At 39.0% G+C, this 25,221-nt stretch overlaps 2 protein-coding genes across 2 annotated transcripts in view; both read left to right on the top strand.

The window, feature by feature from the left end:
• The window catches only part of ABCA9 (ATP-binding cassette, sub-family A (ABC1), member 9), a 77,482-nt gene that overhangs the window by 16,814 nt on the left and 35,447 nt on the right, over positions 1-25,221 (top strand). The window contains exons 9-20 of the mRNA XM_006886254.1: positions 2,656-2,821; positions 4,398-4,456; positions 6,006-6,116; positions 7,283-7,458; positions 7,665-7,784; positions 8,256-8,394; positions 10,166-10,256; positions 13,965-14,104; positions 15,178-15,297; positions 16,747-16,945; positions 21,809-21,975; positions 23,472-23,605. Coding sequence (XP_006886316.1) covers positions 2,656-2,821; positions 4,398-4,456; positions 6,006-6,116; positions 7,283-7,458; positions 7,665-7,784; positions 8,256-8,394; positions 10,166-10,256; positions 13,965-14,104; positions 15,178-15,297; positions 16,747-16,945; positions 21,809-21,975; positions 23,472-23,605 — 1,622 coding nt within the window. The remainder of the gene's footprint in view (positions 1-2,655; positions 2,822-4,397; positions 4,457-6,005; positions 6,117-7,282; positions 7,459-7,664; positions 7,785-8,255; positions 8,395-10,165; positions 10,257-13,964; positions 14,105-15,177; positions 15,298-16,746; positions 16,946-21,808; positions 21,976-23,471; positions 23,606-25,221) is intronic.
• Positions 17,479-18,190, top strand: LOC102850696 (ribosome biogenesis protein BRX1 homolog). The gene is made up of 2 exons (XM_006886300.1): positions 17,479-17,500; positions 17,616-18,190. The coding sequence occupies exons 1-2, from the start codon at positions 17,479-17,481 to the stop codon at positions 18,188-18,190; spliced, it is 597 nt and encodes a 198-aa protein (XP_006886362.1).

Raw genomic sequence — 25,221 nt, 5'->3', positions numbered from 1 at the left:
TGTGTGTATGTACATGTACATATATTTATTTGTTGTTGTTGTGTACTGTTGAATCAGTATTGATTTGTAGCTAACCCTCCAGTGGATTTTAAGAGGCTATAGATTGCACAGGCAAAGATTACCCATATTTCTCCCACAGAGCAGATTATGGGATTGAACTGCGTACCTTTGGGTTGGCAGCACAACTCTTTAAAACTTAGCCACCAGAGCTGCACTCTCTCTCTCCCTTTCTCTCTCTGTCTCTTCTATTGAGTCAAATATGACTCACAGTGACCCTATGAACAAGTAATCTGAGCACTCTACTATCCTATGCCATCTTCACACTTCCTGACACCCAAGAACCCATTGGGTCAGTCACTGTGTCAATCCACCAGGTTGAGGGTCTTCCTCTCCTTCTCTGACCTTCTACCCTTCCCAGCATCATGTCCCTTTCCAAAGAATAGCCCTTCCCAGCAACATGCCCAAAGTATGTGAGGCAAAGCCTCATCATTCTTACCTCCAAAGATCACTCCAGCTGCACCCTCTCCAAGACATAGCTGTTTGTTCTTTTGGCTGTCCATAGGATGTTCAGAGCTCTTCTCCAGCACTACAGCTCAAAGGCATCAATTCTTTTTCTGTCATCATTATTCATTGCTCAGCTCTCAGATGCATAACAAGTGATCATAAAGACTATGTCCTGAATCAGATGCACCTTAGTCCTCAAACTGACATCATAGCTCTTCAATAATTCGAAGAGGTCCCTAACTGTCGATTTTCCCAGTGCAGTGCATCTCCTTATTTCCTGGCTGCTGGTATCAAGGGTGTTAATTGTAGATCCAAGCAAGATGAAACTGTTGACAGTTTCAATCTCCTCTCCATCTATCATGATGTTACCTATCGGTCCAGTGTTATGAATCTTTGCTTCTTTGACATTGAGAGTCTATCCATACTGAAGCCTGCATTCCTTGATCTTCTGCAACAAATGCTTCAAGTCTTCACTTTCAGCAAGTGAAATTGTTTCATCTGCATAACGTATAATGTAGGTTATTGATAATTCTCCTTCCAATCCTGATGTCACATTCCTCCTCATAGAGTTCAGCTTCTCAGATAATTTGCTCAGTATACAGATTGAACAGGAATGGAGAGAGAATACAAATATGGCGCACCCCCTTATCAATTTTAAACCATGCTCTTTTCCCCCTGCTCTGTTCTCACAATATCCTCCTGGTCCAGGTATAGGTTCTGCATGAACACAATTAAGTGCTGTGGGACTGCCATTCTCCTCAATGTCAGCCACAATTTGCTGTGATCCACACAGTCAAATGCCTTTGCATAGTCAATAAAGCACAGATAGATATTCTTCTGGTATTCTTTACTTTCAGCCAGGATTCATCACAGCCTCTTCTAAATCCTGCTTGAACTTCTGATAGTCCCTTATCTATGTACTGTTCTAGCAGTTTTTGAATGATCTTCAGCAATATTTTGCTTGCATGTGAGATGCAGATATAGATGATAGGTAGATAGATAGATAGATAGATAGATAGATAGATAGATATCTGTTGTGTATCGTGGAGTCAGAACTGACCCATGACCCATAGCTGACCCTCCAGTGGGTTTTCAGAGGCAGTTAATCACATGGGAGGAGATTGCCTATCCTTCTTCTCCATATATACAATAAGGCAGTAGGCATTTGCCAATTTGGGATTTTTAACATGTGAATTCCATGATAATGAATACATTTTTATCATGTTAAATAACCTTCTGGCTTTGTTATTCCACTTTTTAACTTTTGTGAATTGTGCTGCAATGAAAACTGGTATAGCCTAATGGTATCCGTAATTTTATTTATTGATTCATTCTCTACTACTTTCTACCATTTATATATTTTATTTTTAAAAATCTTGTAAGAGATTATGGATTAATTATATTGTTGGTGCTTGTATCAGACCTAACTGAAGAATACCTGGTAGTTCATATTTGAACTTGGAAGTTTTTAAATAATTCCCTATTTCACTTACCTTATATACAGTAAACTCAAATCAGTTCTGACCTATAGTGACCCTCCATTGGATTCTGAAGTTGTTTATCTCTTTTGGGGAAAGTGACTGTCCATCTTTATCTGTTATAGCAACTTGTAGCTTTAAGCTATCACCTTTTGGTTGAATGTCTGATATAATATGATCTATGCCACCAAGGTTGCTAATAGAAAGGAATAGATTTTTTAAAATCCTCAATATTTTAACTTTGCATGTTGAATGCACAGTCTCTCCTGTGAAGACACAAAGTCTTTTACTTGTTTCCATTTCCTTAGAAGCCCTGGTGGCCCAGTAGTTGGGTGCTTGACAGCTAACTAGAAAATTGTTCAAACTCATCAGCCTTTCTGTGGGAGAATGATAAGCCAGATAGTTTATGTCACTCTTTAAAGCCATGTAAACCTAACAGGGTGATTTCTACTGTGTCCTGTAGGTTTGCTACAGTCATAATCAAAGTCCATGGTAATCGATATATGCTTCCTAGCACTGAAATAACAAAGTTCTACAAAATGTGTTACTTGAAACAACAGAAATATCTTCCAGTGAGAATAACTGTCTAGGACTAGCTTTCAGGAGATTGGCTTAGCATGATGTACCTCTGACAGTGGCCAGTGACATCATATTTAATTGCCTCCATGTGTAGATGAATATGGACATCGCCACTCTCCCTTGTTTTTCCTCAAGTCGTCTTGGTTTCCACGCACAAAGGATGATCACATAGCTCTGGAGAATGACATAGACACTGATCCTTCTTCTAATAGCTCTTTTGAGCCGGTGTCTCCAGAATTCCATGGAAAAGAAGCTATCAGGTAATAAATTATGTGGGAGGACAGATGGATAACAAGTCAGGATGGGCAAAACCTACATGAGCAGAGGTCTCCAGACCCTTTGTATCCCTACATCCAGCATACCCAACTCACGAGGACTCACAGCCCCTCCTAATAACTTAATGTCTCCATTTCCATTTCCTGATATGGTATAGTGGCAATCATCTATGAATACACAATATTCAAGGCTCTATATTCTTTATTGATGTGTGTTTCTTTTTTATTTTTTGGCCCCTTCCTCTCACTTGCCTCCCTCTTTCTAACTCAACCATAAACTCCTTTGTTATTATCACCCCTTTTCATCTGTCTCTCTCTCATCATTTATTCCTGTCTAATAAGAAAGAGGAAGAGGCTGGCGATGCATGATATGGGAGAGACATCCTGGAGAAATAAGAGAAGGGAACACAAGAGGTTAGGGCTATGGTGTCATGTGTATACTCCTTCTGTGATTATGTATGTGTTCCAGACAATGTCAGTTACTAGAAATCCTTCAATTCCCTAGATTTTTGTTCAGAGTTTGCTCATTGCTCAAACGGCAAAGTTTTGTAAAAAGTTTTTATGTTCCCCTTCTTCACTAAGCTTTTCTAAAGCTGAGCATGTATTATATGTAAAACCCTTGAATGTCTATCTTCTCAGAGCATGGATCCCATATTTGCAACAACAAAGAGTGAAGTTCTCTCTGTTATGATTAAGAATGCCACCTCCTTAAAGGACTAAGACTCATGTATGCAAGAAACAAAGAACATGCTAAAATAATTTTTCTACATTGGGAGGGTCCCTCCCTCAGTGGAAAGATGGCAAATGAGAGAGCCCCGAGTCTCCCCAAGAAATTGGTTTTAAGGCCTTCCAGGATGCTTCTGTCCAGGGCGGGGAGATTGGGAGCATGGTTTGTGGGCAGGGGAATCAGTCATGTGCATCGGCCATGAGATAGCTGCTACTTTGTAGTGCTATTGTTTTCAAGAGCCTTCCGATATACTCCAATTCCTGGTGAGTCTATACAGAATAGATCGAAATGGCTTAATCCTGTGCTTGATCCTTCACAATTTCCACTGTGCTTAATCCCACTATTGCAGTGACTGTGCCAAGCCATCTAATTGAGGTTCTTCTTAACTCTTTGTCTCTAAGAAGCATCCTGGTTGAATTTCTTCCAGGACAGATTTATTCTTTTGGCTGTCCACAGTATGTATAGTCAATGTGCTTCAACAGCACCACAATTCAAAAGCATAAATTATCTTATGCTTATATTTTGTCCAACTTTCACAAGCATAAAGCTTGTGTCAGATACCAAATACCATGGCTTGGATTAGGCATTCCTTAGTCTCTAAACTAACAGCCTTGCTTTTTAGCCCTTTAAAGAGGTCCTTGCCAGTGTAGCCTATTCTGTGTATCATTATCAGGGATGCTGACTCAAACAAGATGCCCTGGATGCTTCTGCCAATCCCCTGTGACTGTGGGAAGGGGAAGACTCCCCAGCCTGCTTCTCCCCTTTAAAGACTTGATGAATCTCTCCTTTGGCTATCTCCACTGCTTCCTCAATTTGTGTCTTTTCTTTTCTCAGGATCAGAAATCTCAAAAAAGAATATAAAGGAAAGCATGGGAAAGTACAAGCTTTGAAAGGTAATGAAATGGTATCATTTTTTTACAGGACTGTTTAATTTAGAGTCTATTCACTGTAGTAGGCCCTTTTAAAGGATTCAGAATAGATTTTCAAATATAATAGCTGTCTTTTATTTAAACTCATCCTATGTTCTTTCAAGTAAGTTAAAACCCATGTAAATATAGGAAATTGAAGTTACTATTTGTAAACCTATAAATTTGAATTTATGGGTTTGGTAGCTCCCTGAAATTCTTTGTTTTCAACTCATCATATTATTTAATTCTAATGGCCTAGAGGCAAGAAGCTGCACTGCAATCCTGAAGACAGTGGGCAATCACCTCCTACGTGATTCACTATCTCTGAAAACATGCCAGAGGGTCAGCTACAGGCCAGTTCTGACTCTATGGTACACAGCAACGAAGCTATCTTTATCATGGGTTACCTTTCTTCTATGACAAAGCTGCTTTTATAAAATAATTGTTAACTTCATTATGATATATCATTAGCAATGCTCTAACTATATTATCTATATTACATGAGAGACAGTGTTAAGAAATCATGAGACAAGTCTTATGTTAACTAACGAGCTATGGTGGCATAACCTCTGGAAGTTGCCCTCCTAACCCAGACGCCAGGCATCTGTGGCAGTTAAAGTCCACAGTGACTCCAAGGAAGAAGCAATCTCCCCCACTGCAGCTTACAGATTGGGAAACCCAATGGAGGGTCAGCACTGGGTCGGTTCTGACTCGATAACAGTGAGTTTCAGTTTTGTAGGGTTTTTAATCACTAAAGTGTGCCTAATCCAGGACATGATCTTCACAATTACTGAGATGCATCTGAGAATTGGACAATAACTAAGGATAATAGAAGAAGGACTGATGCCTATGAGTTGTGGTGCTGGAGAAGAGTGTTGAACATATCATGAATTGCCAGAAAAACAGCAGGTCTGTCCTAGAGAGGGTAAAACTAGACTGTTCCTTCTTTGGAAGCAAGGATTTTGAAGCTCTGTCTCACATACTTTGGGCACATGACCAGGAAGAACCAGTCCTTGGAGAAGGACATCATACTTGGAAGGGTAGAGGGGTAGTGCAGGAGATAAAGACCCATGATGAAATAGATTAACTCAGTGACTGGAGAAATGGGATCAGGTCTGTCAAAGACACTGAGACTGGCTCAGGATAAGGCAGGGTTCAGAGCTAATGGACATAGGGTCGCTATGAGTCACAGACAAGCTGATGGCATGTAACAATAACAATAGTCAATATTTGTTGTGTGCCGTCAGATCAGAACTGACCCTTTACTAACCATTCAGCAGGTTTTCAGAGGCAGAAAAATCACATGGGAGGAGATTGTCGGTCTTTCTCCAGCAGAACAGCTGGTAAATCTGAACCAAGATCCTTCAGAATTGCAGCATAGCTTCTTACCTTTAGACTAACAGTCAATATAGCCCTACTGTACCACATAAAAGTCTTGGAAAATATAAGACTAATTTGCAAGTTCTAAATCTCCCTCTCAACCTCTCTCTCTGTCTCTGTGTGTGCATTTCTTTTCTCTATTTAATAATTTCAGGTCTGACATTTGACATCTATGAAGGACAGATCACTGCCCTCCTTGGTCACAGTGGGGCTGGGAAAACCACACTTTTAAACATCCTCAGTGGCATGTCACTTCCAACAGCAGGTGAGAGGCCAACCCTCCAAAGACAAGTACATAGGCTTATAACTCAACTGTTTATTTTTATGTTATTATTTTTTTATTTTTATGTTATTATTGAGTAATAACCATCCCCAAGTTTTGAAGAGAAAAGTTGGAGGAATTTCTCTAAGGTATTCATTCATAAGATTTTGTTCTATTTATTTGAGGAAAATATTGCTTGTGGTTTGAATAATTCATGATAAATGGCTGTTAAAAGCAATAAGATTTAGATGATTAGGAAAAACAAAAACAGACAAACAAAAAAAAAACTCCCAAAACCACCAAAACACCCCATTTTCATTGAGTAAATTCTGATTCTTAGTGATCTGTTATCCAGTTTCTGAGTCTGTGCTTCCTTTTGGCAGCGGAGACTATTAATCTTATTCCCAACATGCAGCTCCACCAGTTAAAATACATCAGTTGTTGGGGTTTTTTTAAACAAAAATAGTTGTTTGTTTACAAAATTAAAATACATTGTTTTCACACCAGGTGCTTCCCACCTGCCTCATCTTCCCACCCAACAAATTGTACAACCTCATGATTAATCCCCTCATCCCTGCACCTCCTCATCCATCTGCTTCCACCCTCCTCCCTGCTGAGATCCACATACTCTTTCTACTCAAATGGTTTTATACAGTATTTGTCCTTGTGGGACTGAGTTAGTTCACTCAGCATAATCCAGATATTTATTAAGGTGAGATGCACAAAATCCTAGAGATACAGGCCTTGGAGAAAAGAAGACTTTAGGATAAATATCTAACATCTGTTATTTCAAAGTGAGAAAGATCCCTGGTAAAACAAGAAGAGACATTGCAGAGGGTTAATGGGTGCAATTCTCAGACTTATCTACCAGTCCCTCTGAGGGAGAGAGGCAATTTACAGCATCAGAAATCAAATCGAGGGTCGACTATGAGTCAGTTACAAGTCTCTGGTAATGGATTTTTGAGATATATGAGCAGTTCAACTGTAATATACATTATTGTGATCATTACCTTGATGTTTTTAATGAGTCAGTTGTTGACTCATTACAGGTAAATGTTTAAAAAAGTCTTGGCACATAACAACAACAACAACAACAGTTTTCTATTTTAAAATATCTTACATGAAGTATGATGCATTACCCTGGTGCTAACTCTGTATTCTGCTTCTAGGTTCCAGTACCATCTATGATCACACACTTTCAGAAATGGCTGACTTGGAAAGTATCATGAAACTGACTGGAGTATGTCCACAGTACAATGTACACTTTGACATTCTCACTGTGAAAGAAAATCTCAGATTGTTTGCTAAGATAAGAGGGATTCAGGCACAGGAAGCAGACAAAGAGGTATATGATGACATTTGAAGTCACAATGTCATAGAAATTACATTCTGATGTCTGGAAAATTTGGAATAAGTTTATGTTAAATTATTTCTTCACGATTCATTGTCTAAGTAATGATGAAAAGACCCCTTTTGTAAATAACAGCAAAATGGTAATGTTTTTAAAAGAAACATTTTAAGAGTTTGGACTAAGTTGTTTCCATTGGTTAGGTACGACGAGTTTTATTGGACTTAGAGATGGAGAATATTCAAGATGTCCTTGCTCAAAATTTAAGTGGTGGACAAAAAAGGAAACTGACTTTTGGGATTGCCATTTTAGGAAACCCTCAGGTACGTAGGACAAATTCAAAGTGAAATTATATTAAAGACTATGAGGCAGCAGCTACCTTAGATAAGATTTAATTATCAACTACTGCTCAGAAGAAGGATGGGTGATCTCCTGCCGTGTGATCTTAAGCCTGGGAAGCCAATGGACTGTCAACTATGAGTCGGTTCTGATTCCAAGGCAATAATCCCGAGTATGAGTTTATAACCAGAAGAGAACTTTTACAATTAAACATTAAATACTAGACTAGTCCCCCAATATATCCATAAATATACTAGTTTTTAGAGGATTGTTGTCCTAAAGGAGTTCTGATTCCAACGCAATGATCCTGAGTCTGAGTCTATAAATAGAAGATAATTTTTACAATTAAACATTACATACTAGAATAGTTCCCCAATACATTCATAAATATACTACTTTTTAGAGGATTGTTGTCCTAACGGGGAAAGTTATTCATGTGTTTTCAAACTGTGCAGATTTTACTCTTGGATGAACCAACTGCTGGACTGGATCCCTTTTCAAGACACCAAGTATGGAACCTCCTGAAAGAGCGAAAATCAGGCCACGTGATCCTCTTCAGCACGCAGTTCATGGACGAAGCAGACATTCTGGCTGGTGATTGTTGATTTTCTTCCTCGTATCCTAGGGAGGCTGTTGTGCATAGGGTCGCTATGAGTCGGAAACGACTCGACGGCACATAACAACAACAACAACAATCCTAGGGAGGAATTAGGGCCAAATGTGAAATACTCATAGATATGCCTATAGGCACGTTGTACTGGTGAGTGCCATGCACCAAGGCAGATGAATCTTGTTCCCACCCATTTGAGCATCTGAATCACAGACTGTTATATCCAATGGAAGTATTCGGATTCCATTACAGAGCATCCCAAGCGGCTAAAATGCACTGCATGATTCTCAAAAAGATGTTAACGTTTGTCCATATATGATGTCAATTAAAAATATTGGATCCTTTTGATATAGGTTAATTTATATATGTGTGAAAATATGAAAAATAAAATAAACATAAGTAGAAATAGAAATAGAAACAAATAAAAAGAAAAATAGAAATAAAAAGAAAAATAGAAATATGTATTATAAATAAAAATTATATTATAAATACACACACACACACACACACACACACACACAACTTAGTAGTAAGGAGCTGCACTGCCAACCCAAAGGCATCCAGTTCAAATCCACCAGCTTCTCTGAAGGAGAAAGATGAACAAACTCACCTCCTCTCACGTGATTCTTGCTCCTGAAAACCTGCTGGAGGGTCAAGGTCAGCTGTGAGTCAGTTCCCTCTCAGCAGCATTGAACAACAACATATAAATGTGTGTGTTGTTATTGTTGTGAATCTAACTTATCGCTAGCCCTCCCACTAGCTTTCAGAGGCAGTACATTACATGGGATAAGAAAAGAAATGGTTGTCCTTCAGTTGCTTGTGACTCAGGGTGACTCCACGTCTCAGAGCAGAACTTTGCTCCACATTTTCTGGGACTGATTTTTCACAAGTAGATTGCCAGGCCTTTCTTCCAAGGTGCCTTTGAGTGTGCTCACACTTCCGCTCATTCATCAGTCAAGTGTATTAACTATTTGCACTAAGCATGGATTCCATGTTGTTGTTGTTATGTGCCGTCGATTGCGACTCATAGCAACCCTATGTACAACAGTCCTAAACCCTGCTCAGTCCTGTGCCAATTGCACTGCCGCTGACACTCGCATCCCAATTACCCCAGTCACTGAATCAATCCAACTCATAGAGGGCCTTCCCCTCCTGAGCTGTTCATCCACCCTCCCAAGGATGATGTCCCTCTCCAAGGACCTGTCCCTGCTTACAACATGTCCAAAGTATGTTAGTTGGAGCTTCAGAATCCTTGCCTCCAAGGAGCAGCCTGGTTTAACCCTCTCTAGGATGAATCTGTTTGTTTTCCTAGCAGTCCTCAATACTCTTCTCCAGCACAACAGCTCAAAGACATCAATTCTCCTTCTATCCTCCCTAGTCATTGTCCAACTCTCTGGTGCATAACAAGTGATTGCAAAGACCATGGCCTGTATCAGATGCACCTTAGTCTCCAGAGAGACACCATTGCTCTTCATTACTTTGGAGAGGTCCCTAACAGCAGACTTTCCCATTGCAATACATCTTTTAATTTCCTGGCTTTTCTTTCTTAAAAGACGGATCCTATAGCAGAAATTAAATGAGTATATTTTTCCTCTTAGTTTTAGCTTGTCAAGGAATTTATCTATTTTAGTGGATCATGATCCTAAAATATATTTTTAATTTCATTATGTTGTTTATTATTGAATCTACTCTAACTTTTCTAAATGCTGAAGGAATAACTCCGTTACACAGCTCCTTGCTTATGCTTTCTCCTAGATCGGAAGGTGTTTCTATCTGGGGGTAGACTGAAGTGTGCAGGCTCTTCTCTCTTCCTGAAGAAGAAATGGGGCATTGGCTATCATTTAAGGTACAGCCCTTAATCTCAAAGATGCATTACAATGTGTTGAAAATGTTGGGAACTTGCTATCTGTGTTAGTTTGTCAAAGTAGACTACGCAACTAATAATTTCAAGAGAGGTATACTAAACCAAACTAGAATTGTTTTCTTTTTCAGACAGAATTTTAGATACCTGACAGTTTAGATAATAAAAATACAAGAATTATTAGAGTAAGCTTAAAGAAAAGTTTTAGGAAATCTTTTCACATTACTGCTGCGTGCTAAGGTCAATTTAATATACTATAACCCTTGTTTCTCTAATACTTCAGATAACTTTCTTTTCCTTCATCTTGATGATTTACAGTTTTTGCACTGGTTTTTCTGACTTTATGCTTTCTATCATCCCTTATTTTTCTACCTCTTTCTCCTTCTAATAATTATCATCATTATTAGATAATGCCTCTCTTTTACTAAGGTTGGTTATGTTGTATTTGCTAAGATGTTTGCATATAGGAGATTAAACTATCATTTTCAATAACCCAAAATAACTTAAAGTGATGATATTGTTTGAAAGTGGAAGCGCCTTTGGACCAAGATTACAGTTGTGATGTGAACCAGTAAATATTCTTCTCCTTAGAATTTTACTATTTCGAAGACCATACTTCAAATCACATCATTCCTATTGATTTAGTGGATTGCCCATTATTTAACCCTAGTGCCTTTCTCCTCAGGTCCACCATGTCCTCATTATTGCTTTTCACAACACAATTAAATCAATATCCTCTGACTAAAGTAAGCACCTATTGTTCTCCAGATATGTTCTGTAGTTTTATTTTTTCTAGTTGATATATCTTCCTCCAACTCATTTGCCTAAATTGAAATCTTATCCATTCTTTCAGTCCTTTTTGAGTTCCTCAATGAACTGCCTTATCCCTACAATTCTTCACTTTTAAAGTGTTGCCTTCACTACTGTTGTGTGTCACCTAATGAATCTTGACTCAAAGCGAACCTTCAGGCAAAGTCGAATTGCCCCATAGAGGAGACCTGGTGGCTTCAAGTTCTATGTGTTCAGTTACTAAGGAGAAGTCTGTAGTTGTAATCAACCAGCCACTGCTTGGGTAAAAGGCAGAAAAGTTGGTTCCCAAAATGATTTACAGCCTCAGAAACCCCACAGAGGGTGGCTGTGACTTGGAACTGACTTCATGGAGGTGGGGTTGGGTTGATTGTTGGGTTTGTAGGTTTTTGTGGTTTGTTGTTGTTGTTGTTGTTGTTAATCTTTACAGATACAGGTCATCACATCTTTTTATTGTAGCTGTTTTGGTCTTCAGCTTCCTTAGAGCGCTACCTGCCTCACTGGCAGTTCAAATCCATCACCAGTTCCTCAGGAGAAAGAAGAACAATTTCCGACTATGTGATTTGATTGACAGCCCCAGAAAGCCTGCTGGAGGGTTGACAAGGAGGAGGTTCTGACTGACAGCAATGAGTTTGCATTTTCCTTTGTGACTACACTACAATGTTTACTTTAGAGTTACATTACATGCTCTTTTAAGAAAGGAACGGAAAAAAAAAAGAAAAGAAAGGAACTGCATCCCTCATGCCCAATTTGTTATTATCCTAAGGCAGCAGACAGGAAATAAAAAAACATATTGCGATGGGAAAGTCTGCTGTTAAGGACCTCTCTAAAGTACTCAAGAGCAATGGTGTCTCTCTGGAGACTAAGGTGCGTCTGATACAGGCCATGGTCTTTGCAATCACTTGTTATGCACCAGAGAGCTGGACAATGACTAAGGAGGATAGAAGGAGAATTGATGCCTTGGAGCTGTGGTGCTGGAGAAGAGTACTGTATGTACCATGGACTGCTAGGAAAACAAACAGATTCATCCTAGAGAGGGTTAAACCAGGCTACTCCTTGGAGGCAAGGATTCTGGGGCTTCGCCTGACATACTTTGGACATGTTGTAAGGAGAGACAGGTCTTTAGAGAGGGACATCATGCTGGGTAGAGTAGAGGGACAGCGCAGGAGGGGAAGACCTTCTATGAGGTGGATTGATTCAGTGACTGGGGTAATCCTGATGGGTGTGTCAGAGGTGGTGTAATTGGCACAGGACAGAGCAGGGTTTAGTGCTGTTGTACATAGGGTCGCTATGAGTCGCAAACTACTCGATGGCACATAACAACAACAACAACAAACCTTTGTAAGCAAAGAGAATTTTTTTTCTAAAATTGATTTTTAGATTAGTGCCATCAAAGCTAGAGTGATGTTCTTAGTACTTTTTTTTTAATGTTGCTAATAATGCAGTGTCTTAAAATCAAGTTATTTCCTGAAGAATTTTATATCCTTTCATGATAAGACAGATCATCTTTGACTTGAATTTAAAAAAGGAGATTAAATAGTTGGCCTTAAGTGCGGAGGAGCAGAAAAAGAGGAAGAGTAGATAGAAATCAGGTAACAGAGTTTAGTGGGCAGATGAGAGCGTGAAAAAACAGGAAGGATTCAATGGTTACTTGGAAAGACGGGGTAATAATAGCATAGATTAATAGTAGTTAATGATTAAATATCTATAAATGATTGTATGAAACAATATAAAGATTACCTAAAACATAATGTACATGAGTGAGACATAATGTATACAAATGACTCTGCAAGCCAATACAAAACTAAATACTGGCATTTCTTGAGGGTTTATTTGGTGTAAAATTCTGTTAAGACTCACACATAATTTCTTATGTTCAGAATGCTTATGAGAGACGAATGGTATTTCATTGCCAATGAGAAAATGGATCCTCAGGGACATTTAACAACTTGTTTAAGTTCCGGAATTAGCCAGTCTGACATTAAGTCTATGTTCCTAATAATTGTGCTAAATGATCTTCATTTTTGTTTTACTATTTTTTTTTCTAAGCCTAATCTTTGCAGAATTCGAAGTCAGGTTTTCAAATAAAAGGAAACAAAACTAGACATTCCCTCCACCTCTGCTTCTCCAGGCGATCTCCCTTCTCCAGATTACAGCCTTTTAGATGCCTCATTTGTCTCTAATTATTCCTTCCAGTTGTTCTTCTGCCTTCTGTGTGGATTACGCAGTTTAGTTTGTAACAGTATTTATACTCACTACTTCTTCCAGGACTTCTTCTCCTCATCGCCATCGAGTAGGAATTGACTCAGAACTGAACTATTAAATCACGCAGGAGGAGACAGCCTATATTTTTCCCGAAGAGCAGCTGGTAGAATTGAACCATCTGTCTTTGAACTGGGAGCACAGCTCCTTAACCATTAGGCCACTAGAGTTCCCGTGATTTAGCATATACTGCTAAATACTTCTGTGTGATTTACTGCCTTTTAAAGCCCTCTGGAGGGTGAACTGTGGATTGGTTCCATCTCAATGTCACACAATAACAATGTTGTGCAGCTCCCACCTCTGTCTTATTCCTTGAATCTTCATTCACTTTTCTCCCTCTCCTACTCTAGTCCCTGAAACCCTGAATCCACTTGACTTCTGTAAGTATTCACATTTCTGGACATTTCATATAAGTGGAGTTACAAATCTGTAAACTACTGTGTCTGGCATCTTTCACATAGCATATGTGCTCAAAGTTCATCCATACTTTGTAGAATCTATCAGTACTTCATTCCTTTTTATGACTAATTAACAGACATACCACCATCAGTTTATACACTCACCCACTGATGGGCAACTAGGCTGTGTCCACTCATTAACTAACTTACTCTTTTTTGATTCCAGTTTGCACCTGAATGAAATGTGTGACCCAGAAAGTGTTACTTCACTCATCAAACATCATATTCCTGATGCCAAATTAACAGCGCAAAGCGAGGAAAAGCTTGTGTATATTTTGCCTTTGGAAAGAACAGACAAATTTGCAGGTAACAGAAAGCGGCGGCTGCAGAATGATTTGGCTCATATATTGCTAAGGTTGATGGTGGTTATAAGAATACTGCTGAGCTTAGTTCTAATCCATGTATACTTGTTGTCGTCTATTCTGATTCTTAGCAGCCCCGTGTAACATAGTAGACCCACCTTATGGAATCTCTTTAGGCTGTAATGTCTATGGGAATAATTGCCAGGTCTCTCTCTCTCTCATTGATTGATGTTTTATTTTTCTTTAATTTTTATTTCATTTTGTTATTTTGTGTGTGTGTACCGTCAAATCGGATCTGACTGGTACAGGAGGAGATTGTCCCTCCTTCTCCAGCAGAGCATCTGGTGGATTCGAACCACATACCTCTGGGATTGTAGTGCAGCTTCTTGCCACTAAGCCACCAGAGCTCCCAGTCATTGATATTCCAACTACTGACTTTGAAAAGCTGAGTGCTTAGCCATTTTACCATCAAAGATCATTGTTCTAATATTAGCTCCTGGAATTATCTCCACATTACTTACACATAAACGGAGGCATGGAAATGCTACATCTGAAGGGAATTCCCAACATACGCAATTAAGAGGAACATTTGTGATATTTGTCTCCAACATAAATGACAGTACAGTCAGAACATGGAGAGATGGGAGAAACAACAGCAAATTGTTGAAGAGGAGAGATGGGAGTGGTCCACACACGCCCATCGCTTTATGAACAATGTGACTTATAATGCTCTAAGTAGTTGAAGGATAATTATGAGTGACCTGTGTGGTAGCAAATATTATAGACTTCACAACTGTGTTGCAAACACAAAAGCTTTGCTACCAACTATCTTGACCACTCCTTCAAGTTTTCCAATTTGCTGTTTCATTCCCCAAGAGTTTTAAGGTAGACAACAAGGGCCTGGAAATGAATGTATTCTATAGGTCAATTTAGAAAGAAAAGAACGTTTGCATCACAGCTTTGTTTAGGCTGAATATATTCAGCCTATCACACGTATTTCCTATTTTTTAAAAGGCTGTTGTTACCAACTTTATTACAAGTTGCATTATTTTAATTCATTTTTGTGCCTGCTGTTAGATCTTTACAGGGACCTTGACAGATGTTCTAACCAGGGCATTGAGGATTATGGTGTTTCCATGACAACTTTGAATGAAGTGTTTCTGAAACTAGAAGGAAAATCAGCTATTGGTGAATCAGGTAAAGAAAGAATAAAAAGGGGGGGGGGCAAACCCCAACCCTTTATTTCATCTTTCCATGCAGTATTTTGTCTTCAAACATTATGTGTGAAGGAAATAAGTCATTTTAGAGGTTCTATGATGGAGGTTACGAGGACTGAGGGCATAACGTAGGTTCAGCACTGCTGTGAGGTTATCATCGGTCAGCAGTGATTCCACAGCACAAACCATGACATGATTCTCAATGGTCTTGCAGAAACTTAGAGCAGAGAAGAGATGTCTCTCTGTTGTCTTTTCCCCTTATGGCTCCGCACTGCTGTCCAGCTTAGATTTGATTTGATTTTTTGGTACCAGGCATTCACTAAGTATGTAGAATTCAGCAGTGTTGAAGACTGGGTCCTCACGGAGCCAACAACACGTGTGTAATATGGCCTAAGTCTCCGTGTGGTGGCTACAGAATGGAGCTTAGAGAACAGGGTCAGGCCCCCCAATCTGCTATTCATGTGGTTGTTAGCAGGAGTAGTCAGCTTGACAGCACCGAACAAAAACAAAAGAGCTCCAGAGAAGAGCAAAACAAGCTTCTAGGTTGGCAGAAACTTTTCTTGGAGAATTTTGCAGGTAGTATAGCCATGTCTTCAGGATTCTGTTCTTCTTAAAACATCTGCTGTCTATTCCAGTTGATATTCCCTGAGAAGGACTCTCTCATGTCCTCTGATTTCTGCGAGGCTAACCCTCTCACTCGGGCTTACTGTCATCTGACTCTGCTTACTGTTCTCTTTTGGTTTTATGTTTGTTATTTTATTATCTTTTTAATCGTATTGACTATTTTCTCTTCTTATTTCATGCACTTTAGAACTTACGTGATTTTTTTTTCTTAGTGCCAACATTTATCTTTTAATGTACATGAAGCTTTCCAATGAAGTCTACAGCTAATCTGTTTTTCTATGTCTCTCTTCAAAAGGAAGCAACTTCTGCTTTCCTTTTGCCATTGCTATATGTTTTAAAATGTTTCTTATTACTTTCAAATTCTTGGAGAATTGTGAGAAAGTTCTTCTATGTATTTATGCCACTTTGGTCAGAAGTATTAAGTTTATTTGTCTTTTGAAATAAAAAGATTTTTCTAGATTATCTCCTATGAGTCTCTTTCATTCATTTATCTTCATTATCAATTCATTATTTCCATTAATTATTCTATTCATTAATTAAACTCTTTTAAAACAGACAAAAAATTTATTTTTTAGAAAATACAAGATCGTCTTCTAGTATATAATATTTTCTTCTTTTTAATTTCTTCAGCAGTTGCTGTAACATATTACATATATATGCATTCATATATGCATTAAATGTACTTATCTATTTGCCCAACAATCTCTAACTCTGTCTCCATTTAGCAAAATAATGAGCATTTTAAAAGCTAAATAGTGTACCCCTAAAATGATACCTTATAAACTAATGAGTTTGTGTTTTCTAGACATTGAAGTTGGGGAACAGGTGCAAAGCAATGAGGTACAAGACACGGGGAGCCTTGTTGACCTGGAGCAAGTGATTTCTTCGCTCAATGAAACAAAGAGAGAAATCAGTGCCATGTGTCTGTGGAGGCAGCAGTTCTGGGCAATTGCAAAAGTTCGCTTCCTAAAATTAAAGAATGAAAGAAAAAGCCTTCTAGTCCTGTGAGTATGCAAATGTTTCCAATTTGTTTTGCTGCTGTACCAAACTTAATTCTGGGAGCAAAGCATTAAAAACAAAACCTCGTGTGTATTTGCTGAAATAAATTTATATGGGCTTTCCTGCTAAAGCTTTACCCTGTATCTTTCATGTAGCCCTGTGTTTTTATGTGCCATTGAGTCAGGACTAACCCTCCACTGGGTTTTCAGAGGCAATAAATCCCATGGGAGGAGATTGCCCATCATTCTGATATGAAGAAGCTTGTAAATTTTAACTGTTCACCTTATGGATTATAGCACAGCATCTTACCCCTAGGTGACCAGAGCTTCCTAGCCCTGCGGAAGTCCTGTAAAAACTTACCGTCTGGAATCCATTGCATGGTTCATACCCTCTCACATAGCTCAGCCTCTTCATAACTATCACCCTCTTGCTCAAGCCTACTGCAGACATGACTCTTTCATTCATAACTATCTATGGAAACTTTTGCACAAATTGTGTTTACTGCTTACAAAACATACATAAATAAATCAGACATGAGATGACACCATTGAAGAGGGGATGTGAGATGAACACTAAATAAGTATAAGTCAAAATAGACATTCCTCTAAACAATAACATTTACTAAAATAGAAGTTATATCCAAATATGGATGTCAGAGAATGAATGTTATATAAGGGAGAAAAGAATTTAAGGTAGATGCATTTGATGAATTGCCACATTATGCTTTGTTAAAGGAACTGTTAATTCAGATCTTTTGTACACCCCGGTATCATCCCAAAAGTCAGCCATTTGTGGACCATGTGTTTACTTTCACCATTCTGGATAACAGGATATGGTTTCGGAACTTTCAGATCATCGAGGAAGATGCTGCTCTTGTAGAAATAGGACCTTGTTTTGTCTTAAATCTCATAAAGATTTTCAAAGGAAGCTTTGGAGGACCAACTCTGTACGAAAATCCTCACTACCAGTCACCAAACTTGCATCGCCGTATCATAAGATCCATCACAGCTGCAAAATACAGAGAGAAGCAGCAAGTGAAAGACGTGCAGAAGCTGAGAAAGAAAGAGCCTAAGACAGTGCTTCCACACGACCCCACTGCAGATGTTTTCGCTACGCCTGCTGAGGAGAAACCGGTAGAAATCGAGTGGGTAAAACCAGAGCCGAAGGTTGACTTGAAAGCAAGGAAGAAAAGGGTGTACAAACGGCAAAGAAAAATGAGGCAGAAGCTGAGTGCTGGGAATGCAAAATGACTCAGCTAGAAAATGGATGTAACGAAGGTGTTTTTTCTTAACTTTAATTTGTATTCAGCATGTAAATACTTTTATTGTCCAGAACTGTCTAATTAGTTTCTCATTGGAAAGAGAATTAAATGCCAAGAATTTTTTTATAAAAAAAAAAAAAGAATTTAAGGTAGAGGGGTAAAACATCTCAAGCTAACCAGTGAAAAGAAGATGAACACTTAGATAGCATTAAGCTTAGAAATTCAGAGCAAGGGAACTTCATGGTTTAAAATTAAGGAAGGTGTGCATCAGGGTTGTATCCTTTCTCCATACCTATTCATTCTATATGTTGTTGTTAATTGCCGTCAAGTTGAGTACAACTCACAGCGACCCTCTGAACAAAAGGCCTGAATCCCTCTACGACTATCGACATTTATCCAAGTTCATAGAGTTTCTGGAGGCAAAGTAGTTTAGGAAGTGGATGCCACTCCTGGGCAAATTATTTGAGAAGCTGGACTCTATGAGAAGAACATAGCATCAGGACTGGAGAAAGAGTCATCAATAACCTTGGTTATGCCAATGATACGAACTTGCTTGCTGAAAGTGAGGTGACTTTAAGCACTTGCTGCAGAAGATCAAACTCTGCAGCAGCCTTCAGTATGGATGGTTTCTTAACGTCAAGAAAACAAAAATTCCCACCACTGGACTGATAGGTTGCTGTTGTTATATGCCATTGAGTTGCCTGTGACTCATAGTAACCCTATGTGCAACTGCTCTGAAGCTTATCTTGTCCTGAGCCAGCCTCAGTGACTCCAACACACCTATCCTCTATGGCCCCAGTTACTGTATCAATCCATCTCATCCAGGGTCGTCCTCTCCAGCACTGCCCCTGCACCCTTCTGAGCATGATGTCCTTCCCCAAGGACATCTCTCCTGGCCATGTGCCCAAATTATGTGGGATGGAGCTTCAAAATCCTAGCCTCCAAGGAGAGACTTGGTTTCACCCTCTCCAAGACAGACCTATTTGTTTTCTTGGTGGTCCATGGTATGTTCAAGACTCTTCTCCAGCACCACAACTCGAAGGCCTCGACATCATGATAGATGGAGAAAAGACTGAAATTGTCAATGTCTTCATCTTACCTGGATCTACAGTCAATACACTTGGAACCCCAGTCAGGAGATCAAGAGATGTGTTTCTCATCCAGGCCACAGCCTTCACAGTTACTTCCTATACATCAGAGAGCTGGACAATAATTAAGGATGACAGAAGAAGAATCAATCCCTTTGAGTTGTGGTGCTGGAGAAGGGTCTTGAACATACTATGAATGGCTAAGAGAACAAACAGGTCTGTATTGGAGAGGGTGAAACCAAATTTCTCATTGGAGGTAATTATTTTGAAGCCCCATCTCATATACTTTGTGCATATGGTCTGGAGGGACCATTCCTGGAGAAGGACATTATGCTTGGAAGGGTGGAGGGACAATGCAGAAGAGGAAGGCCTTGGTGAGATGTATTGACATAGTAACTAGGGTAATGGGGGTAGATGTATCCGAGTCAGTGGTACTGGCTCAGGATAGGGCAGGTTTCAGAGCTGTTGTGCATAGGGTTGCTATGAGTCGCAGACAACTAGACAGCATATAATAACAACAATTTAGAATTTTGAAAAGGATCTTCAGAAAATTAGCATACATTGTAAATAAGCTTAATTGTTTAACTGTATAAAATGATTTAGTGAAAGTTATATATTGGAGGCAATAAAAACGATGGGTGATATTAAAAGACCTCTGGAAAGGAAGAATAGAGGCTCAAACTTGCAGAGAAGAAAAGAGAGTAAGATTTGAAGGAAATTTATATTCATAATGATAGAAATGTTCAACCATTGGGAGAAGAGACTTAAAGGTGATAAATTATTGATAATGGGGTTTTAAGTCCAAGCCAGTGAAAAAATGTGTTGTGATTTACAGATAGAAATACCTATTGACCCAGCAATTCCACTACTGGGAATTCATTCTAAAGAAACCATAACTGCCACCCAGGCAGATATATGCACACCCATGTTTATTGAGGCTTGGTTCACAATAGCAAAGAGTTGGAAACAATCCAAGTGCCCATCAACAAATGAATAGCTAGAGAAACTGGTTTATTCTCATGATGGGATACTATGCTGCACTGAAAAATAAGAAGCTCACGAAATATTATGCAAAATGGGTGATCCTTGAGGACATTATGCTGAGTGAAATATCTCAGTCACAAACGGACAAATACTGCATCGTGCCACTGTTGTAAAATAGGACTGACTTCAGAGTTGCAGTGAAACTAAGAGGGGATAAATAACGTATACTGCATTGAAACAGATGAAGGTGAGAACTGTTTAGGAGGAATATAAGATTAGATAATATTGTCATGAAAAGTGTCCAGAATGAAAGTTGCATAGTGGAATGGACTGGTGGGAGGGGGATTGTGTAACAATTAAATATTATTATTATTATTATTATTATTATTATTATTATTATTAAATTTTTAAAGTGAAAAGCAACTAGTGGAAAGGTGTGGACATGGAGGAAAGTGTGCAACTATGAATGAATGGAAATCCAAAGTTTCTGTAAACTTTCGTTAAAATAAATTTTTTTTAAAAAGCAGGCAAAGAAAGAGACACAGAATATAGTGAGTTTGGGTGTTGATGATAAACAGGTTGCAGTATTGCTGTTGTTATGTGCCATTGAGTCTCCAGTGACCCATAGTGACCCTAAGTACAATAGCTCTGAAGCCTGTCCCATCCTTAGCCAGTCTCGCTGACTCCAACACACCTAATCCTATTGCTCCAGTCACCATGTCAATCCATCTCATGCAGGATCTTCCTCTCCTGTGCTGTCCCTCCACCCTTCCAAGCATAAAGTCCTCTCCAAGGACTGGTCCCTCCTGGTCATCTGCTCATAACATGTGAGATGTAGCTTCAAAGTCTTTGTCTCCAAAACCAGCTTGGTTTTACCCTCTCCAAGACAGACCTGTTTGTTTTCTTGGGGGCCCATGGTATGTTCAGTACTCTTCTCCAGCACCACAACTCAAAGGAATAGATTCTTCTTCTGTCATTTTTAATCACTCTGATACAGAACAAGTACCGCAAAGATCATGGCCTGAATCAGGTGCACCTCAGTCTCTAAAATGACATCATTTCTCTTTAGCACTTTGGAGAAGTCCCTGACTTCCCCAGTGCAATTCATCTTTTGGTTTCTTAACTGCTAATGGCAAGAGTGTTGAGTTGGGCCCAAGCAAATGGAAATTGGTAACAACCTCAATCTCTTCTCCATCTATCATAGTACTGCTATTTGGGCCAGTGGTGAGAATCTTTTCTTGAAACAGAGGACAGAAGTAACCATTTGAGAGAAAGGCTGTAGAATTGTAACCAGAAAACTTTAGGAGCCTCAATTTAACGTCCAAGGAAGATTATTTGGAGGGAAAGATCAATGTTAGATATGTAGAAGACATACCATTTTAGAAGAAACAAAGCGAGGAAAATCAGGATTCATTTCTTCAATTGGTATTTCTAATTTATCTTGAACATTATAGCTATTACATGCTTTTGACTAATAAAAACTACAAAAATTGGTCCACATGAATTCTTTTTCTTGTATCTCTTCATCTATGCAGGTTATTGTTTTTAGTGCTTAGCCTTGTCCCCGGGTTTTTTGATCTTGCTATGTTTGATACATTCAGAGGAAAATATTCTTGGGAACTCTCTCCTAGTATGTACTTCCTCTCACCGGGGCAACCGCCACAAGATTACCTGACTGACCTACTGGTCATCAATAAGACAGGTGAGTACGACACAAAACCAGAAGGTACACACTGCTAAGATATTGCTCTTAATAAAGTTCACAGTTAGCAAAATTCATAAAGACTAAAGAACTTCTATATGTTTAAGAAAGCACTTATACATAGTACAAATAGGATACTAATTTTCATAAAAATATTATTTTAGAGAGTTTTGCTTTAGGAATACTAATTTTTGTGAGTTTCCTAAGCCCTAAAACTCATGGCAAAAAAGTATCATGAGGATCTTTGGGAAGATAGATCATTGATCTTTGAAGGTTTTGGCATCAATTTTATAAGTCTATGAATTCCTGGGTGTGGTCCAAAAAGTATGGAATTTATGTTACTGTTGTTATATAATGTTATTTATGTTGTTACATATGTTACTGTTGTTATATAATGTCTGCTGTTAGGGACCTCTCTAAAGTACTCAAGAGCAACAGTGTCTCTCTAGAGACTAAGGTCCACCTGATAGAGGCCATGGTCTTTGCAATCACTTGTTATGCATCAGAGAGTTGGACAATGACTAGGGAGGATAGAAGGAGAATTGACACTTTCGAGCTGTGGTGCTGGAGAAGAGTATTGAATGTACCATGGACTGCCAAGAATAAAAACAGATTCATCCTAGAGAGGGTTAAACCAGGCTACTTCTTGGAGGCAAGGATTCTGGGGCTTCGTCTGACATACTTTGGACATGTTGTAAGGAGAGACAGGTCCTTGGAGAGGGACATCATGCTTGGTAGGGTGGAGGGACAGCGCAGGAGGGGAAGACCCTCTATGAGGTGGATTGATTCAGTGACTGGGATAATCGGGATGGGTGTGTCAGAGGCAATGAGATTGGCACAGGGCAGAGCAGACTTTAGGGCTGTTGTACATAGAGTCGCTATGAGTCAAAAACGACTCAACAGCACATAACAACAACATGTTGTTACTTATGTTATTGTTATATAATGTTGGTCAGAACCAGCCAAGAGCTGCCTTTCCTGAGGGCTTTAAGAGACTGTAAGTCGCATAGGAGAGCATTGTCCATCTGCCTCCTGCAGACAGTTGGTGGATTTGAATCCCCTGCCTTTCACTGGCTGACAGCGCAATTCCTTACCCTTAAGAGGATAGAAAATCGATACTTGCCAGCACTGTGATATTAAGTGGTATTTCTGTTTCCCCACTGACAGAAACTGTATGTAAATATCTAAGCTCTAGACAAAGCAATTTTGTCATATGATAGTATCATGGATTTTAGTATCCAAAACCTAGTATATGCTATCTACTGTGCTGATGAAATTCTCAGGATGTGACTGTGATTTACTTCCGGTAACAGCAGCTAAGTTTTTTTATTTTGTTAAATATTATTTGTAAAGTAATACTTTGAATTGATTTCTTTTATTCACAATTTCTTTTACTTTTATTAAAATAAAATTACTTTTAAAAATAAAAGATAAAATTCTTTTAATGATTTATTAATTTTCTTTTCTTTTCACCTTTTCTTTTACCTTTGTTGTAGGGTCAAGCATTAGTGATTTCATAGATTCCCTGAGACGGCAGAACATAGCTTTGGAAGTGGATGCTTTTGGAACTAGAAATGGCACAGATGACCTGTCGTATAACGGTGCCATCATTGTGTCTGGTGACGAAAGGGTGTGTTTTACTTGGATCAATAGACATAAAAGTCTAATTGGAGATATTTTCCATTTTTATAGAAGTATTACTTTAGTTATTTGCTCTAAATCTCTGTTATAAGAATGTTGTCATTGTTGTTATGTGCCTTTGAATTGGAACTGACTCATAGTTGGTCCTCCAGCAGCTTTTCAGAGACACTAAATGACATAAAAGGAGATTTCCCTCCTTTCTCCTGTGGAGAAGCTAATGGACTCAAACACTGTGCTTTTGCATTGGCAGTGCAATGCCTTGCCATGAGGCCACCAGAGTTTCTTATTATAATAACAGTACATTTAACAATTATTCTCAAATATTGTATCTACAATACATATTATTTGTAATAATAGGACATTTAAAATTTTGTACAGTGACACCGTAATAATCAATTTAAACTCGTGTCAATTGCAATCTATTACAAGAATTAATTAAAATGCCATTTAAAAATTAGATTTAAATTCTAATAACATCTTTGTATACCCTCTAAAATATATCTGCTAGACCAATTGGCAGCATCAGGATGGATGGTGAAGAGATTGAGATTGTGCACAGCTTTAGTTTGCTTGGCTCCACTGTTAACACTCTTGGCACCAGCAGCCAGGAAATTAAAAGACGTATTGCCATGGGAAAATCTGCTGTTAAGGACCTCTCCAAAGTAATGAAGAGCAATGGTGTCTCTTTGGAGACTAAAGTGTATCTGATACAGGCCATGGTCTTTGCAATCACTTATTATGCATCAGAGAGTTGGACAATGACTAAGGAGGATAGAAGGAGAATTGATGCCTTTGAGCTGTGTTGCAGGAGAAGAGTATTGAGGGTACCATGGACTGCTAGGAAAACAAACAGATTCATCCTGGAAAGGGTCAAACCAGACTGCTCCTTGGAGGCAAGAATTCTGAGGCTCCATCTAACATACTTTGGACATGTTGTAAGGAGGGGCAGGTCCTTGGAGAGGGACATCATGCTTGGGAGGGTGGAGGGACAGTTCAGGAGGGGAAGGCCCTCTATGAGGTGGATTGATTCAGTGACTGGGGTAATTGGGATGGATGTATCGGAGACAGTGCAATTGGCACAGGACAGAGCAGAGTTTAGGGCTGTTGTACATAGCGTCGCTGTGAGTCGCAAGCGACTTGATGGCACATAACAACAACAACAATGCCTGTTATTCACGACAGTTCCAAGTGCTAAGAATTAATATTGATGCTTATTCTTCACCTAGTAGATTTATGTGCCTGTCTGATTTCTTGAGACAAAAGCCCAAGTCCTACCTGCTGAACTTGACACAAATGAGTTCAATATTCCAATAAAGTGAGACCTGCGGCCAGGTGAACGGACAGAGTGACTGCAACAATAGACTTGAGAGTGTTGAAGATTGTGAAGACGGCACAGGATAGAACAGGGTTCACATCAGTTGTTCAGAGGGTCGCAATGAGTCATACTAGACACCTACGGCCAATAAAACCATAAAACAAATGTTAATGAAATGCTATAACACGGATGATGATGATAGTAATCACATTAAACACACTCACTGCCCATATCATCATCGATTTGAAAGATTTTTTTTCATCATGTTCAGCCATTGAATTGTGTCTTTG

The sequence above is a fragment of the Elephantulus edwardii genome, unplaced genomic scaffold, assembly GCF_000299155.1.
Source record: "Elephantulus edwardii isolate Elephantulus edwardi_28Jun2011 unplaced genomic scaffold, EleEdw1.0 scaffold00048, whole genome shotgun sequence".
Classification (NCBI taxonomy): domain Eukaryota; kingdom Metazoa; phylum Chordata; class Mammalia; order Macroscelidea; family Macroscelididae; genus Elephantulus; species Elephantulus edwardii.
Note: the sequence above shows the minus strand (reverse complement) of the source record. Positions and strands in the feature narration are given on the sequence as shown.

Bases quoted from the DNA above. Each gene is read 5' to 3' on its own strand.
- LOC102850696 (XM_006886300.1), top strand. From the start codon at position 17,479: ATGACACCATTGAAGAGGGGAT. The intron at 17,501-17,615 runs GTGAGATGAACA...ATGTTATATAAG, and splicing joins GACACCATTGAAGAGGGGAT to GGAGAAAAGAATTTAAGGTA.